Source organism: Halichoerus grypus, chromosome 13, assembly GCF_964656455.1.
Source record: "Halichoerus grypus chromosome 13, mHalGry1.hap1.1, whole genome shotgun sequence".
Classification (NCBI taxonomy): Eukaryota; Metazoa; Chordata; class Mammalia; order Carnivora; family Phocidae; genus Halichoerus; species Halichoerus grypus.
This window is the reverse complement of record NC_135724.1, coordinates 52,068,541-52,084,174: the sequence shown is the minus strand read 5'-3', so window position 1 is coordinate 52,084,174 and position 15,634 is coordinate 52,068,541. Positions and strand designations below refer to the sequence as shown.

The following is a 15,634-nucleotide window of genomic DNA, read 5'->3' as shown; positions in this document are numbered from 1 at the left end:
CCATCTCAGGGTACTTGAGTCTCACTGTTGCCATAGCTATGGCTCCCCTCTTTGGAGTATTGTCAGCTAGAGGAAACTCACCCTCCAGCACTCCCAGGACCCCAGGCTGTGAGGGCAAGAGCAGGGTGAGGCCGGGGGAATGATGCTTTCCCAAACTCAATGGCACGGTTTTTAAATCTAACATTTAAAACTTAAGAAATATCACACACATTCTGAACACATAAAGAATAAAACAAGAATACATAAAATAAAATTGTATTTTTAAGATTCTTCCATGTTGGTGTGTAGCTATGACTTCATTACTCTATGGTATTCTATTATATGAGTGTCTCACAATATACTTTTCCATTCAGTTATTGATTGATATTTGGGCATTTTCACATTTATAGCTATATCACACAGTGTAGCTATGAACATTTTTGTGTATGTCTGCTGGCACATATATGCACTAGTTTCTCTAGGTTATTACCTCGAAGTAGAATTGCTGGGCCAGAGAATCTGTTTATCTTCAATTTTAGTAGATAAGTCTATACTATTTTTCTGAAGAGCATGAGAATTCCCATTGTTGCACATCCCTCTAACACTTGGTATCACACATTTTCAGTTTTGACAATCTGGGTGTCAAATGAGTCTGAATATCATTTGCTATATATACATACTTCATTTTGAAATCTCCATTTATAACATGCCTGTACAGAGTCTTTGCCCATTTTTCTAATAGATTTTCTTACTGACTTGTGAAGTTCTTCATATATTCTGAGCTTAAAATCCTTGGTAGCTGTGGAAGCTGCGTCTATCTTTCCTGCTCATTGGCTAGTATTTTCTTCTCCTTATAGTAACAACACTAATTCATGATAGCCAGACTTAACAACATTTTCTGTGTCTTTACTCTGCCTTTTTTTTTTTATGTTATGTTAATCACCATACATTACATCATTAGTTTTTGGTGTAGTGTTCCATGATTCATTGTTTGTGTATAACACCCAGTGCTCCATTCAGTACGTGCCCTCTTTAATACCCATCACCAGGCTAACCCAGCCCCCCACCCCCTCCCCTCTAGAACCCTCAGTTTGTTTCTCAGAGTCCATAGTCTCTCATGGTTCGTCTCCCCCTCTGTTTTCCCCCCCTTCATTGCTCTGCCTTTTTAATTTTTTTTTAAGAGATGCCTTTGCCTTCCAAGGTCATGGGGATATTGTACTAGATTATCTTCTAAAAGCTCTCTGGTTTGCCACTTACATTAAAGTCATTACTTCACCTATACATTTTGTGTGTGATGTAAAGGTCAACATTCGTTTTTCCCCTGTAGGGACACCCAGTTGTCTCATCTATTGAAAAGTTTGTCCTTTTTCTACTATTCTGCTAGACTATCTGTATCATGTATCACGTTTCTTTGATGCACGTGTCTGCTTCTGTGTTTTCTATTTTGTTCCACTGCTGTTTGTCTACCACGGAACCACTACCGCATTAATTTAATCATTACCACTCATAGCAAATTTGATAACTGGTAGATCAAATTATCTCAGTTTATTTTTTAATTCCAAGGCTATTTTTAGCCCCTTTGCACTTTGATATAAATTGTAAAATTAGGTTACCACGTTCTACCAAAAAAGGATAAGCAAAAGCAAACACAATAAACAGAATTAAACTAAACTAAAACATTTTAGAATTCTGATTGGGATTGCATTGAATCCATAAGTAAATTGAAGAATAATTGACATCTTTAAAATATTAAGTCTTCTAATACATAAACATGATATTTCTCTCCATTTATTTTGGTCTTTAAAGTTTCTCAGTAAAGTTATAATTCTCTATAGAAGTTTTGCACGTCATTTGTTATTTATTTATAGGTATTACATATTTTCAGTGTTTAAATGGTATGTTTTTATATCATTTTGTTATTGCTGGAATAGAGAAATATACATCATTTTTATGTATTGATTTTACATATCATTGTTATGTATAGGTCTTTACTAAATTTTCTTATTATTTCTTTAAGTTACCTATGAGCTTTTTTTGATTCTCTGTAAATCATCAAATCATCTGTAAATGACTGTTTACTTCTTCATTTCCAAATTTTATATTTTTTGCTTCATTTTCTTAACTTTCTGCTTAAAATCTTTAACAAAATATTGATAGAAGTGGTGATCTTGGTCATTCTAGATTTGATCTTTATCTTAAAGGAAAACATTTCACCATTGAGTATTATATTTACTATCAGTGTTTGATAGACATCTGTTATCAGCTAAAGGAAGTTTCCTTCTGTTCCTAGTTAAGAATTAATTAAAATTATGAAATATTTTTTCTGAATCTATTGAGATGGTTATATGATTTTTCCCTTTAGTTTTAATGTAGTATATTCTAGTAATTAATGTTAAAATAACCTTGCATTCCTGGCATAAATCTAAGCTGGACATTATGTATACTCTGTCTATATATTACTGGATTTTTTTTTTTTTTTTTGCTTATTGTTGTTTAGGATTTTTGCTTCTATGTTTATGAGTGAAATTACCCTGAGACTAGAGTTAATTTGATACAAATACCTGACAAGGATAGTACTGAAAGGGAAAATCGCAGGTTAATCTTACTTTATTGAGATATAATTCACATATCATAAAATTCACCCAATTAAAATGTTGCTTTATATATTTTGAAGGGGTGTTATTAGATGTATACAAAGTGATTTTCTGTATCACTAACAATATATTTTGCCTTCAAGTCTATATTATGTTTTAATATAAATTTATCAATTTTCTTTTTGTTGGTGTTTGCATGGTATATAATTTTTCATCCTTTGACTTTCTAGTTTTAACTTTGTGCTTTATATGTGTCTCTTAAAAATAGTATAGAGTTGGATATTTTTCCTACCTGAGAGTCTTTGTCTTTTAACTAGAGTATTTAATGTTACTACTACTTTTTGGAAAAACCAATCATCTTTATTTTGTGCTTTCTATTTGTCCTGCCTGTTCTGTTTCATTTTCTGTCCTTCCTTGACTACTTTTGAATAGTTATGTTTTTTCCTTCAGCCATCCCCTTTTCTCCCTCTACACTACCTTGAAAGCTATAGATTCTGGGTTTCTGTGTTTGTTTTTGGTGGTTACTCTAGAAATTACAGTGAGCAAATTAACAGTCTAAATTAATTCTATTGCTTTACCCTTGTCTAAGAAAAATAGGGCCTCAGAATACCTAAGCCATTTATTCTATTCCCAACTTGTATGCTATTGTATATGTGCTTTTAACTCATTTTTTAATCCAAAAGTATTATTATTATTGTTTTATAGTCAATAATTATTTAAGTTTATCTAAATTATTTTAGTTAAGATTTTATTTGCTTTTAATTTCACATCTTTCACCTTCCATTTGAGATTACTTTCCTTTCATCTAAATTAAATAGTTTAGAATGTTCTTTAGTTAGGGTATTCAGAAGGTACATACTCTTCATTTTTGTCTGAAAATAACTTTTTTCTTCATTCTCCAAAAAATTTTTTCTAGACAAAACATTATATAATGGTAGTTATTTTCTTTCCTATTTCGAAGGTATATTCCACTGTCTTTTGGCTCATTGTTGCCAGTGACATGTCAGCTTTTAGTCTGTTTACTCATTTGAGGGTTGTCTTTTCTCTTAGACAGCTTTTAATATTTTCACTATCTGTTTGGTGTGCTACAGTTAAAATATTATGTGTCTAGGTATAGGTTTTAAAAAATGCCTTTGCCTAGGATTTTGGCATGAGGAGGATTTTCAATCTGTGGGTTGGATTTTTCAGGAAGACCTTTCTGGAAAATTCTAAGCCATTTATCTCCTAAAATATTGTTGCTGCCCCATTCTCTCCCCTCTCCTCTTGAAACTCTAGTTAACATGTATTTGACATTCTCATTCTGTCTTCCATGTCTATTAATCACTCTTCTCTCTTTCCTATCTTTGTGTCTTTCTGCACTGTGGTCTGTGTAATTTCTTATAACTTTCCATTAGTTTACAAATTTGCTCTTCTTTTGCATCTGATTTCCTGTTAAACGCATCCATTATTTTTCTCTTATTGTATTTTTCCCTTTTTTAGGTCACATTTTACAAAATATTTTATAGTTTGCTGTCTCCTGCAGATATTTTATTTTATTTATTTTTTTAATGTTTCAAGTTTTTATTTAAATTCTACTTAGTTAACATACAGTGTAATATTAGTTTCAGGATTAGTCCTGCAGATATTTTAAGTTTGTATTTTATGTTTAAAACATAGTAAGCATAGCTGTTTTTCTAATCTATGTCTGATGATTCTACCATCTAATATCTTTGCAGGTCTGTATCTGTTATCATTGGTTTTGTAGTCTGGCTCATGGTATCTTGTTTACTATGCTTGGTTATTCTTGATTATGTGCTGCTCATTGTCATTAAAATATTATTTGCATGAATAATTTGAGCTTTAGGATGAAGGCATCTTTCTCTGTAGAGGATTTGTTTTTGCTTCTGCAAGGTGCCTGGGGATACCACCTGTTAAGTTTTTTTTTTTAAAGATTTTATTTATTTATCCATGAGGGACAGAGAGAGAGAGAGAGAAGCAGGCTCCCAAGGAGCAGGGAGCCCGATGTGGGACTCGATCCCAGGACCTTGGGATCATGACCTGAGCTGAAGGCAGACGCTTAACCATCTGAGCCACCCAGGCACCCTGTTAAGTTTTTTCTTAAATCAAATACAAGACTTTATTTTTTTGGACAATCAAGCAATATGAATTTGCACTGTATAAAGGCAGGTTTATTTCTAATTCAACTTTACTCCCAAAGAGTTAAGCCCTTTAGGGTTCCATCTTAATTGTAGAGGGTTCCCTTTTATTATCCCCTTTTTAGGTTGGGTCTAGGCTTTGATTTCTGAGTTCCTCTGCTGTTGAGATAATCAAAACCAAAGGTCAAATTTTTCTTTATTGGCAACTATCCCCAAGGTAAAAGCTACTTCTGTGTTCCACTTATCTTTTTTTTTGGTTTCCTATTTCCCTTTATTCTGTCCTGATAATTCTGTAACATCTTTTTTTAAAAATATTTTATTTATTTATTCGAGAGAGAGCAAGTGAGAGAGAGCATAAGCAGGGTGAAGGGCAGAGGGAGAAGCAGAGTCCCTGCTAAGTGGGGAGCCCGATGTGGGACTCAATCCCGGGACACTGGGATCATGACCTGAGCCGAAGGCAGACACTTAACCAACTGAGCCACCCAGGCACCCAATTCTGTAACATCTTGACACTAATTTGATGCTTTTGAAAAGATTTTTTAAAGATATTTTTATCTAGTATTTTGAATTTTTTAGCAAGACAATTAATCTCTGTAGCCTAGTTCACCATTGCCAGAAAAAGAAGTCCCATGCCACAGTATTTCACCTAAGCCTAGAATGACGAACTTTTACCATTTGCCTAGGACTCTCCTAATTTCAACACTATACCGCCTACATCCTTAGAAACCCCATAGTCCCAGGAAAACTGGAATGGTTGGTCATACTAATGGAGCCCCAAAACAGCCCTGTACCTGAATAAAGTACTTTTAGATCCAAGTTATCTACACGATGGTTTCCTCTTAATTAAAAAGATCTTCCCTTCTTAAAGGGAATGTGTGTGCATGTGTGTGTGAATCAAAAAGGGAGTTTGTATTATTCTGTTACCATAACATATAGCCATTATATTCACCTTATACCCTAAATAACTGGCAAGACAAGCCCTCTTGCAGATGAACTTATGACTTCATGATCAAATCAGGTGTAGACTGGATCATAGATATATACTTGTTTTGCCTTGTCTTAAGTCATACAATAGGTAAGCTTTGTTAATTCAGCTGATTCCATCAATACCTCCATTATTAAGCATTTTTTTTTTTAAGATTTTATTTATTTATTTGACAGAGAGAGACACAGTGAGAGAGGGAATACAAGCAGGGGAAGTGGGAGAGGGAGAAGCAGGCTTCCCACAAAGCAGGGAGCCCGATGCAGGGCTCGATCCCAGGACCCTGGGATCATGACTTGAGCCGAAGGCAGACAGACGCTTAATGACTGAGCCACCCAGACACCCCATTATTAAGCATTTTTAAAAGATTTTATTTACTTATTTGAGAGAGAGCGAGAGCATGAGCGGCGGCGGGGGGGGGGGGGGGGCACAGGGAGAGGGACAAGCAGACTCCCCTGAGCACAGATCCTGACTTGGGCCTCGATCCCAGGACCCTGAGATCATGACCTGAGCCGAAATCAACAGTTAGACACTTAACTGACTGAGCCACCTAGGCGCCCCCATTTATTAAGCATTTTTAATGCTCAAAGGATTGTGTATAGTCCATGGATTTTTTTCACACTAATATATTCCATCATTTCTATTTTGCAAATGTTTCACATTCATTACTTTATCACATATATTTACCACAACCCAATTTCTTCTGAGGGATATAGAAAACTTTAGGTCAATAGGGAGCACAAAAATGAGAAGATTTTGAATATTTTGATTCCTAGCTTAGAATTCTTTTAATTTTCATCTGTACAAGCATTAATTTTCTATTAATTTGTTATAAAACAGTGTCCATGAGTCAGGAGTTTAGGCATGGCTTAGATGGGTCTTCTGCTTGGGCTCTCACAAAGATGTCAGCTGGGCTCATTCTCCTCTGGAGCTGAGTTCCTCTTCCAAGCTGATTCAGTTATTGGCAGAATTTAGTTCTTTCAGCTGTAAGTCTGGGGCCCTCTGCTTCTAGAGGCTGCCCTTCTCCAAATTTGAGTGGCTAGGTAGTTCACAACCTGGCATTCGCTTCTTCAATGCCATCAGGACAGTGTTCTCATCATGGAAGTCCCAAACCCCATTTTGACAGTTTTCATCTGATTAAATCAGGCCTACCCAGGATAATCTCCCTTTTGATGAACTCAAAAATCCACTGATTAGGGACTTTAATTACATCTGTAATATCCTCTCTCCTTGTCCATATGATGGAACAACAATCACAGGGTGATATTCCAATAGCTTTGCCATATTCTCTTGGTTGGAAGCAGGTCACAGGCTTCACCCACACTCAAGGGGAGTAGATTACAAAAGGGTATAACTCACTGGCGGTCACTTCAGGGTGTGTGCAACACAGGAGGTAAGTAAACAAAATATTGAACAACTTAAAAAAAAATACCTGAATCAACATCCCCTCTCTGTGATATTGTCATGTTGCAGATTAGCAACTTGAAGGAAAACATGGTGTATCAGTTCCAAGTGGCAGCCATGAACATCGCTGGGTTGGGAGAGCCCTCAGCAGTAAGCGAATGCTTCAAATGTGAAGAGTGGACCATTGCTGTTCCAGGTAAATCAGGAAAAACATTTCTCAGCACTGAGGCTTGGGGTTTCTTTCAAAAGAAACTACAACTTGGAAGTAAATTTAAGTGCCATATAGACAGCTCCTAAGGGAAAAGAATTCTCTTTTGTTTACCTGAGATATTTTTATAATCCTATTAAATAATAGGTGCCAATATAAAACTGGCTATGACTTCTTGTGCTTGTATTCCAAATAAATCCTAGAGCCCTCATAGTTATACCTCTGCTTGGAATAAGATTAACAGAAGCACAAATCTGAGTTCCAATGATCGTTGAAAAGGAATTCTCATTTTTGTTTGTGCTTCTTAATAAAGACCACTGAAGAGCATCCAATTCGTATCCCACAACAAAAGGTCTCAAAAACTTCTTCCTGTACTCCCTAATTCTCATGCATTCTCCCACTGTGCTGGAACCTTTCATTTATCAACCTCCCCCAAATCTCTCTCTCCAAGCTCAGCCAATGTGGCTCCTCTTCCTTGTTGTCTCTCTCCTCCCTTGCTGCTAGCTCTTTATTATATTATGTAGGCAGACTTAACATGTCTGCCTAGGACTTAAGTTCTGGACTTTCTCCGCTTCTCCAGTCCTTTCGATCTCTCTACACTTTTGTCTCAACTCTGCATCACAATAAATTTCCTGAAACTGGTGGAAATATTCTCCTTTGAAGGCTGCCATAGTGGGTGGTTGGCTGAACAGGGAAGAAAATGGGGAGAAGGTAGAAACATTTACCTGTGCTTTTTAAAACATAGCAACAACACTGAACTAATTAAAAAATTGAATACAAATAAATTTACTAAGCCATTAAGTTTCAAACTAGCAAGACATTAATGTATTTGGTGGGTGATTTTATTTTGCTTCCAACAGTACCAACTTCACAGACCCAACGAGTGCCACAGGATGACTAGATTCTCCCACTTGGGTTTAATATTCAACATACGTAACAACTGGTATAGCACCAGTATCGACCACATTAGAACACAAGGCCATGCTGGAGCATACTGGATAGATCCAGCCCTGTCCCTGATGCCACCCTCTTCCTCTACTTGAAACGCTAGTGCCCTTGAAGAACCATCATTTTTGCCTTTGCTTAGAGAGCTTCTGTTTGCATCACTTCTCCATCAAGTGTGAATAAAAAGATTACAAGAGAAACCCAAGAGAAGTTCAAGCACTCACTCAACTTCACTAAATATACAGGGCAAACATGCTGCCTTTCCTTGCACCTCCTTTAAGCCAGTTGGTATTTCTTAAGCTCTTTCTCTCACCTACACAAAAGTGGATCTGTTTTTAAATTCTTGCAATTCCTGAATAAAGTTAAAATATGAGTGACTAGAGACTAAGAAATACTGAGCAGGCTTGTGGAAAATGTTTTGATTGAAAGAGATGTAGTTAGCAAAAGAGGTTGTAGGGTGAGTGCTACCTGTTTGGATGCCTCATGGGGTTCTGAGGATGACACAAGAAAATGATTTAAGGTCCTCTTTGCGAAACAGAACATGACACTATTATAAGGCATTGATGTTATTATTTAAATCTATTACCACGTTATTTAAACCTCTTACCTTGTCGGAAGGCAAGGATGACACATACCTGTGACTGTTAAGCCAAGGGACAGGGCCCCACAAATATTGAGCTATTAATTGCAAAATGCGAAAGCATTGCATAGCATATGTTTGTAGCTGGCTTTTAGGGCACTGTGAGTCAGTTCAGGGGATTTTGATTGGTTGGTTAGAAATCAGTTATTTAAAAGAAAAAAAGGTCAGGAAAAAAGAAAATAAATATATCACCTACATAGCAGCTGGTGGTCATGGAAAGATGTGGGAGATCACTTAGTAGTTTGGATTCTCCCAAGAGTGCAAAGAGCACATGGGCAGGGAAGACATTTGGCTTTCTTCCTAAACAGGTTGATCAAGTTACTTGGCTTCTTTGCGTTTTCTGTTGTCTTAAGGATGAATGAGATAAATAAATATAAAGTACCTAGCAGTGTTTAGCTGGGACCCACGGGATCGATTTTATTTGTTTTGGTGAAAGTTCTTTGTAAACTGTAATTGTAGTTTGTTTTTACTCCTAGATAGAATATTTGCTTTATGGAAAAGATTTCCCTCAAGAGGGGAGCTATTTTGTAATATATTCCTTTTTCCTGTAAAAGAAATATTACTATCTATATTCATATGCCATCAAATAGGGTTGCTTTCTTCATCCTCATTTGAGGTTTAGGGGAATTTTCAGATTACCATCCAAAAATAATCTGAAACTGAACCTGCAACCAAATTAAGCTGTTCTTGATAAAAGATGAGGACCACAAGCCCAGGGACACCCTGAAGGCAAGTTTTCATCCAGCCTCGGAGTGGGGGGCACTTTGAATTGGCTCTAACCACCTGCTGCCCAGAAAGGGACTTAGTAGGTTGATGTAGAGCCATTGAGGAAACTTGACACAAAATGAACACAAAATACCTATTTCTACAGGAATGGTAGATTTCACAAAAGAAGAACACTGGATTCAGCTTTAAGACTTCAGATGTGGTTCTAGATTTACCCGTATTTACATTTTGTCATCTACGTTATGATTTGTATACATTGGTCTCTCTGTCTATTTTTCAGGACCCCCACACAGTGTCAAATATAGTGAAGTCAGGAAAACCTCCCTGGTTCTGCAGTGGAAGCCTCCTATCCACTCTGGAAGGACTCCAGTCACTGGTTACTTTGTGGACTTGAAGGAGGCCAAGGCCAAGGATAGCCAATGGCGAGGACTCAACAAGGCAGCTATTAAAAACACGTACCTGAGGGTAAGAGGGTGCTCATATTTTGAGAAACCTTTTTTTAAAAAGAAGAAATGCTCCCCAAATGATATTAACTTTAAAGTTAGCAAGATAAAACACATTTCTGCTGTGGTCTATTTCATATATTGGGCTCCTCATAAGATTCCATTTAGCAGTGGTTGGGGATGGGGGGAGTTTCTGGTGCTTAAAGCAATTTGGTTATATTTAACCTGAATCCCTTAGCCTAGCTTCAGAAAATATTCCACAAGCTCCCTCCTCTCTCTTCTTTCCCTCCTTGCCTCTACTTATCCACCTCACATTTTTGTTACTCACGGTCTTAGAAAGGTGACTTTCTCATTTCTTCCTCTGATTTTTTTTTGAGGATGGTTTTTGATTTGAGGGTGTTATTTTCATAGCATTCATGCCAGCAAGGCTTTACCTGCTGATTCCTTTGAGTCACGCTCTGTCTCACTTCATGGGCTCCCTCAAGCTTATGCTCACGTGAGCACCCAGAGGCTAGTGGAATGGGTTCACTCAACTCGGACCTAATCCTCACCCTTATCCGCATCTTTGCCTTCCAGATTCCTCTAAAGTGTTGTCATTGAACAAATTCCTAACTTCATTTACCAGAGACTGTTCTACTAAAGCCACTGAATCTCACTTGTAACAAATGGATATCTCAAAAGAATGTTTTCTCCTATGTCAGCGGTGACACCTGGAGACCCTGAAATCCACACTAGGGCTTCAGAAACTGTGGGAAATATGATTCTGACTCTTATGACTTAGAATGAAGTGTGGCTTCGCCACAATCATACAAAAAGCAGCACACTGCATTTCGTTTGCAGTCTGATCTGTTGCCAGAATAAGCCACTGCCTAGAGGGGGTGAGCCTTGGAAGCTACTCAGAGTATGCCTGCTCTAAAAGTTCTCTCCCATTGACCTGCCACTGTGGACTAAAGTCCATGCCATCTGTCAGCCTTTCTCCAGGGTTGAGGTATTTACCGTCCCCATAAAAAATATAAATATATCCTCCAAGAGAGATAACCTTTAAATATGCCATCAACTCATCTTAGCATATGCCAGTGAGCTCCCCAGCCCCTTACAAAACCTTGAGGAGGTAGGAAAGGTCACATTTCATGGGGAAGAGAAAAAGGTAAAGGAAGGTCAGGAAGTTAGCATGCTGTTTGGTTGTCCAAATGAGTCAGGAGGCCTCTAGATTCAAAGAAACTCCCAAAGGACAGTGTAAAATAAAAGTCAGACACATCCTGGATGGTGATGGTGTGTATTTATGGCCAGGATAATTTCCAAATCTTCAATTTGCCGCAGCACAGGATCCCAAGAGCTGAGGCTGGACTTGACTCAGGTTAAGCGCCAAGCAAAGGGGACCAACAGCCCAGAAAAAATGGGCGGGAAGAAAAAATAATACAGTTTAAACATATCAAAGAATGGTTAAGTTCACTCATTTGAAAAAAGAAAAAGAAGAGAGGCGAATATAGGAAAGAGGGAGAGAGATTGACATTGAGGTTGAATGTGCCTCACAAACTGGGAGGTGAATTTCCTGTAAGGAAATTATCTTAGAGTTTGTCCACAATTTTTTTTTAAAGATTTTATTTATTTATTTGACAGAGGGAGAGATAGTGAGAGCAGGAACACAAGCAGGGGGAGTGGGAGAGGGAGAAGCAGACTCCCCGCTGAGCAGGGAGCCCAATGCTGGGCTCGATCCCAGGACCTGAGCCGAAGGCAGACGCTTAACTGACTGAGCCACCCAGGCGCCCCGTTTGTCCACAATTTTTAAAGTGAAAATAGACTTACTGACTTTTCTGATTATAAAACGGACACATGCTCATGATGAAAAATTCAAATAATATAGGCATAAAGAAGTAGAGATGTCCTATAATCTTCATACCTATTGTGATATAGATTCACTCTTCTGGGTGTTTTATATTCAGAAAAATTTCAGGCCTGAGGTGGAGAAAAAAATGTACATGTTAAAAAGTTTAATCTGGTAACCTTAAGTGAGGATGGGAGATAGAGTTCCACGAATGGGAGAAGGTGAACTCTACAATGAAATTGTATGTACGAACGAAGAACACTTCTGTTTAAATGACATGGAGCACCCATCACTTCTATGCCTGCTTCTTCCAGGTACAAGGCCTCCAGGAGGGCGTCAGCTACGTGTTCCGTGTCCGAGCCGTCAACCAGGCAGGTGTCGGCAAGCCATCAGACCTTGCTGGGCCTGTTGTGGCAGAAACCCGTCCAGGTGGGCTTTTACGCTTTCATTAAAATTAATCTCATCTGTGTAAGATACCAAAGCAACATTCAATCTTACTTTCTATGTTTTTCCTAATTGCCAAAATTATCAATGTATGCTATCTGAATAGTTGATAAGTTTGGCCTGCGGACGTGAGTCATTTATTGCATCATAGGCGCTCTTAGGACAGGGGTAAACCAGGTTTGAAGTGATCCAGGGCTATTCTGGTCTATACCTAAAAACGGGGAAGTTCTTGATCAAATTATGTTTCCTGGACTGACCATTTCAAGCATACATTCCTGGGACGTTATTCCTATTACTATACTGTGGCCATTAAGTCCTACAAGCGTATTTTCCCAGTTGTAGGAGAAGCTGAACAGCCTAGTGAACAAGCATGATTCTTAAACAAAAGCAGAATTTATATAACTGTAGCTATTAATTTAAGCCAGGGGTCAGTAAATGTTTTCTGTGAAGGACCAGATAGTAAATATTTTCAGCTCTGTGGCCATATCGTCCCTGTCACAATATCAACTCTGCCATGGCACAAAAGCAGCCATAGATAATACATAAACTCATGAGCAGGGCTGTGTTCTAATAAAACTTTATTGTGCCAGTTATATGCATTATATATTACATGTATTATGAAATTTAAATTTTAAGTAATTTTCACATGCCTTGAAATATTAATTTTCTTTTGATTTTTTTTCAACTGTTTAAAAATGTAAAAACCATTCTTAGCTTGCAGTCCATACAAAAAGAGGCAATGGGCCAAATTTAGCCTGCAGACCATAGTTTGCTGACTCCTGGGTAAAACTAGCAGCAGTTTTAACTGGATGATCTATAGAGTGGCAGGAACTTTCACTTCCCAGTTTGAAGAGATGCCATGATTGGACTAAGGAAGACAGTCTTCCCTTTTATTATGTGAACAAACTTTACAGTGTTCACTGTGCAAATAGTTTCAGATTATTACATAATAATTATTTATTTTTATTTTGTCATTTAATCTCTGTTGCTTTTCAAAGTTCTTATGTATTTCAGCTCATAGAAGTTACATTAAGGAAAGCACTATAATGGTCAGCATAGGGAATATAGGCAATCATTTTGTATACTTTGTATAGTGACAGATGGTAACTAGGCCTGTCAAGGTGATCATTTCATAAATATTGAATCACTACATTGTACATGTGAAATTAATATAATATTGTGCCAGTTATAAATCAATAAAAAATAACTTCTAAAAAAGCATTGGAAATGAGAGAGGATAAAAACCTATTAACCAGTTATTTTAAGTTTGCCTTCATTGTAGTCCAAGCATGTTCACTTCAATACACCTCGATTTTCAGATTAAAATAAAGAGTAGATATATAATGTGGTATTTATTTTTATGATAAGGAAAGAAAGTAAACATAGAAACTTTTGCTCTCAATGCATATTACTTGAAAAGTATGTCAAAAGTATTCTTTTAGGAAGTATCTACCCTTCTCATGCTATTACTTCATAACCTACTTTCAACTACTCTTATAACTACCCTCTAAGACCTGGGTGTGAAAAATGACCTTATACACAAGTGTGGAAGTTGTCTGGAGAAAGTGCCACACCTCATATAAGTCCCTTTTGCAAAATTTCATGAGAAAACAGGAAAACACTAGGCCCATATACACCAGGTAAAAGGCAACACGTGAAGACGCCAGGATATATTCATATAGGAATCAGACTCTGAAGTTGCCAGTTGTAAGGAAATAGAAACAAATGGACTTGCAAAGTGATCCCACTGCAGACTCTTAATAAGAAGAACATTTAGGTCACCATAGAGGTAAACTCTTCACCTAATCATCGATCAGCTAAAAGCACCCTTGAGGCAGTGGATTCCAACTCTGATCAACTGAAGAAAGGTTCAATTGATTTCTTAGTTTCTCATCCATAGCCTCAGAATGGCAGGTGGCCAGGTATGACATTAATAAAACTACCACTATGGAAATTTGACCACCAGAAAATGATCTTCTGATGAGCTCGTGGGCGAAGAGTTTTGTTTCACTGATTTGGAAGTCATTTTTTGTGGTCATTCCATTCCCAGAATATAACTACAAAGAACAGCTGCAGACATTGATCCACAAAACAGCACCAGATGAAGCCAGTCTTTGGCTCACAGCCTAGGAAAGAATCCTAGGATGTACAAAGTCAAAGTGCTTCAGCATGAAGGAGCACCAAAACCCAGGAGACACATGGACTTGTTCATATGCAACAGGCACATTCATTCTTGGGACGTACATTTCTTAAGCAGCTATGATGTGTCAGCACAATAGGCATGGGCAACAGGAGCAGAGGAATACGATATCATCACTCTGTATCAGGCTTACAATCTAGGTGGAAAACTCAGAGCTTACAACATGGTGTGTGATGAGAGCTATGATAGATGTTCATAAAATATTTCTCATACCCGAATAGGCTATAAACTGGGGTTTCATAGTCCCTGTAAAAACTTACATGTAGTGTAAAGTTGTCTGTATTTAATAATTTTCTTAAATACCAATATTTTACTTTTACCCAGATATTTATTTTATGTTAGAATGGATAGGGCAGGGGTGGGGAGGCATGTTACCAATTTCAAGATTTGGGGTGTGAAATTTGGATTGCTATTGCAGAAGAACAACTTCTTTTGGAATCTATTATTAAAATTTCAGAAAATAAAGCTCATCGTGTAACAGCAAGCCTCAAATAGGTCTAACAAGATATCCCAACTGTAATCTGAATTTGAGTTGAAAGTTAACTTAATCCACCAGGGTTGGGAGGATCACTGGTCTCCCTTTGAAGTCAATGAATATGCCAGCAGATGTAGCTCAGCCCCTGCCAGAATGTCCAGTTGTTCTGCCAATGAGGACCCAGAAAAATGAACCCAGTGTATCATGCTTTACCAAGAAGTCTATTAAGCTAAAAAAAGCCTATAAGACGAATAAGCTGAAAAACATTTAGTGTAGATTTGTTGGTATATAAAGGGTACTTCTGTTCTTGACATTTGATATTTTTCAAATAGTATGTGTTGATTGCATCAAGCCTGGGGCAGGAAGGCGAGGCAGAGGCAAGGTGAGCCAGATCAGATGGGAGATAAAAGAAAGACCTGCCAAGGTGTGGCAGGTGATCTGGAGGGCAACAAATGACTGGCGGTCCGGGCTGCAGGTATTGTTACCAGAGACTCAGCAGCAGGCAGGAGAATTCAGGCGATGCACAGGAGGGCCCAAACACAAGGCAGAGTCCCAAGCAGAAACCAGCTACCAGAAGTTAGGACTTAGTCACTAGGAGCAAGGCAGGTTAGAAGAACGCAACACTAGAAGGATT

The 15,634-nt window shown here is 37.7% G+C and overlaps 1 protein-coding gene across 2 annotated transcripts in view; it reads left to right on the top strand.

Annotated features, from left to right (window-relative positions):
• The window catches only part of MYOM1 (myomesin 1), a 163,299-nt gene that overhangs the window by 106,208 nt on the left and 41,457 nt on the right, over nt 1-15,634 (top strand). For both annotated transcript variants that reach the window (XM_036122338.2, XM_078060562.1), the window contains 3 exons: nt 7,164-7,290; nt 9,894-10,078; nt 12,196-12,310. In XM_036122338.2, coding sequence (XP_035978231.2) covers nt 7,164-7,290; nt 9,894-10,078; nt 12,196-12,310 — 427 coding nt within the window. The remainder of the gene's footprint in view (nt 1-7,163; nt 7,291-9,893; nt 10,079-12,195; nt 12,311-15,634) is intronic.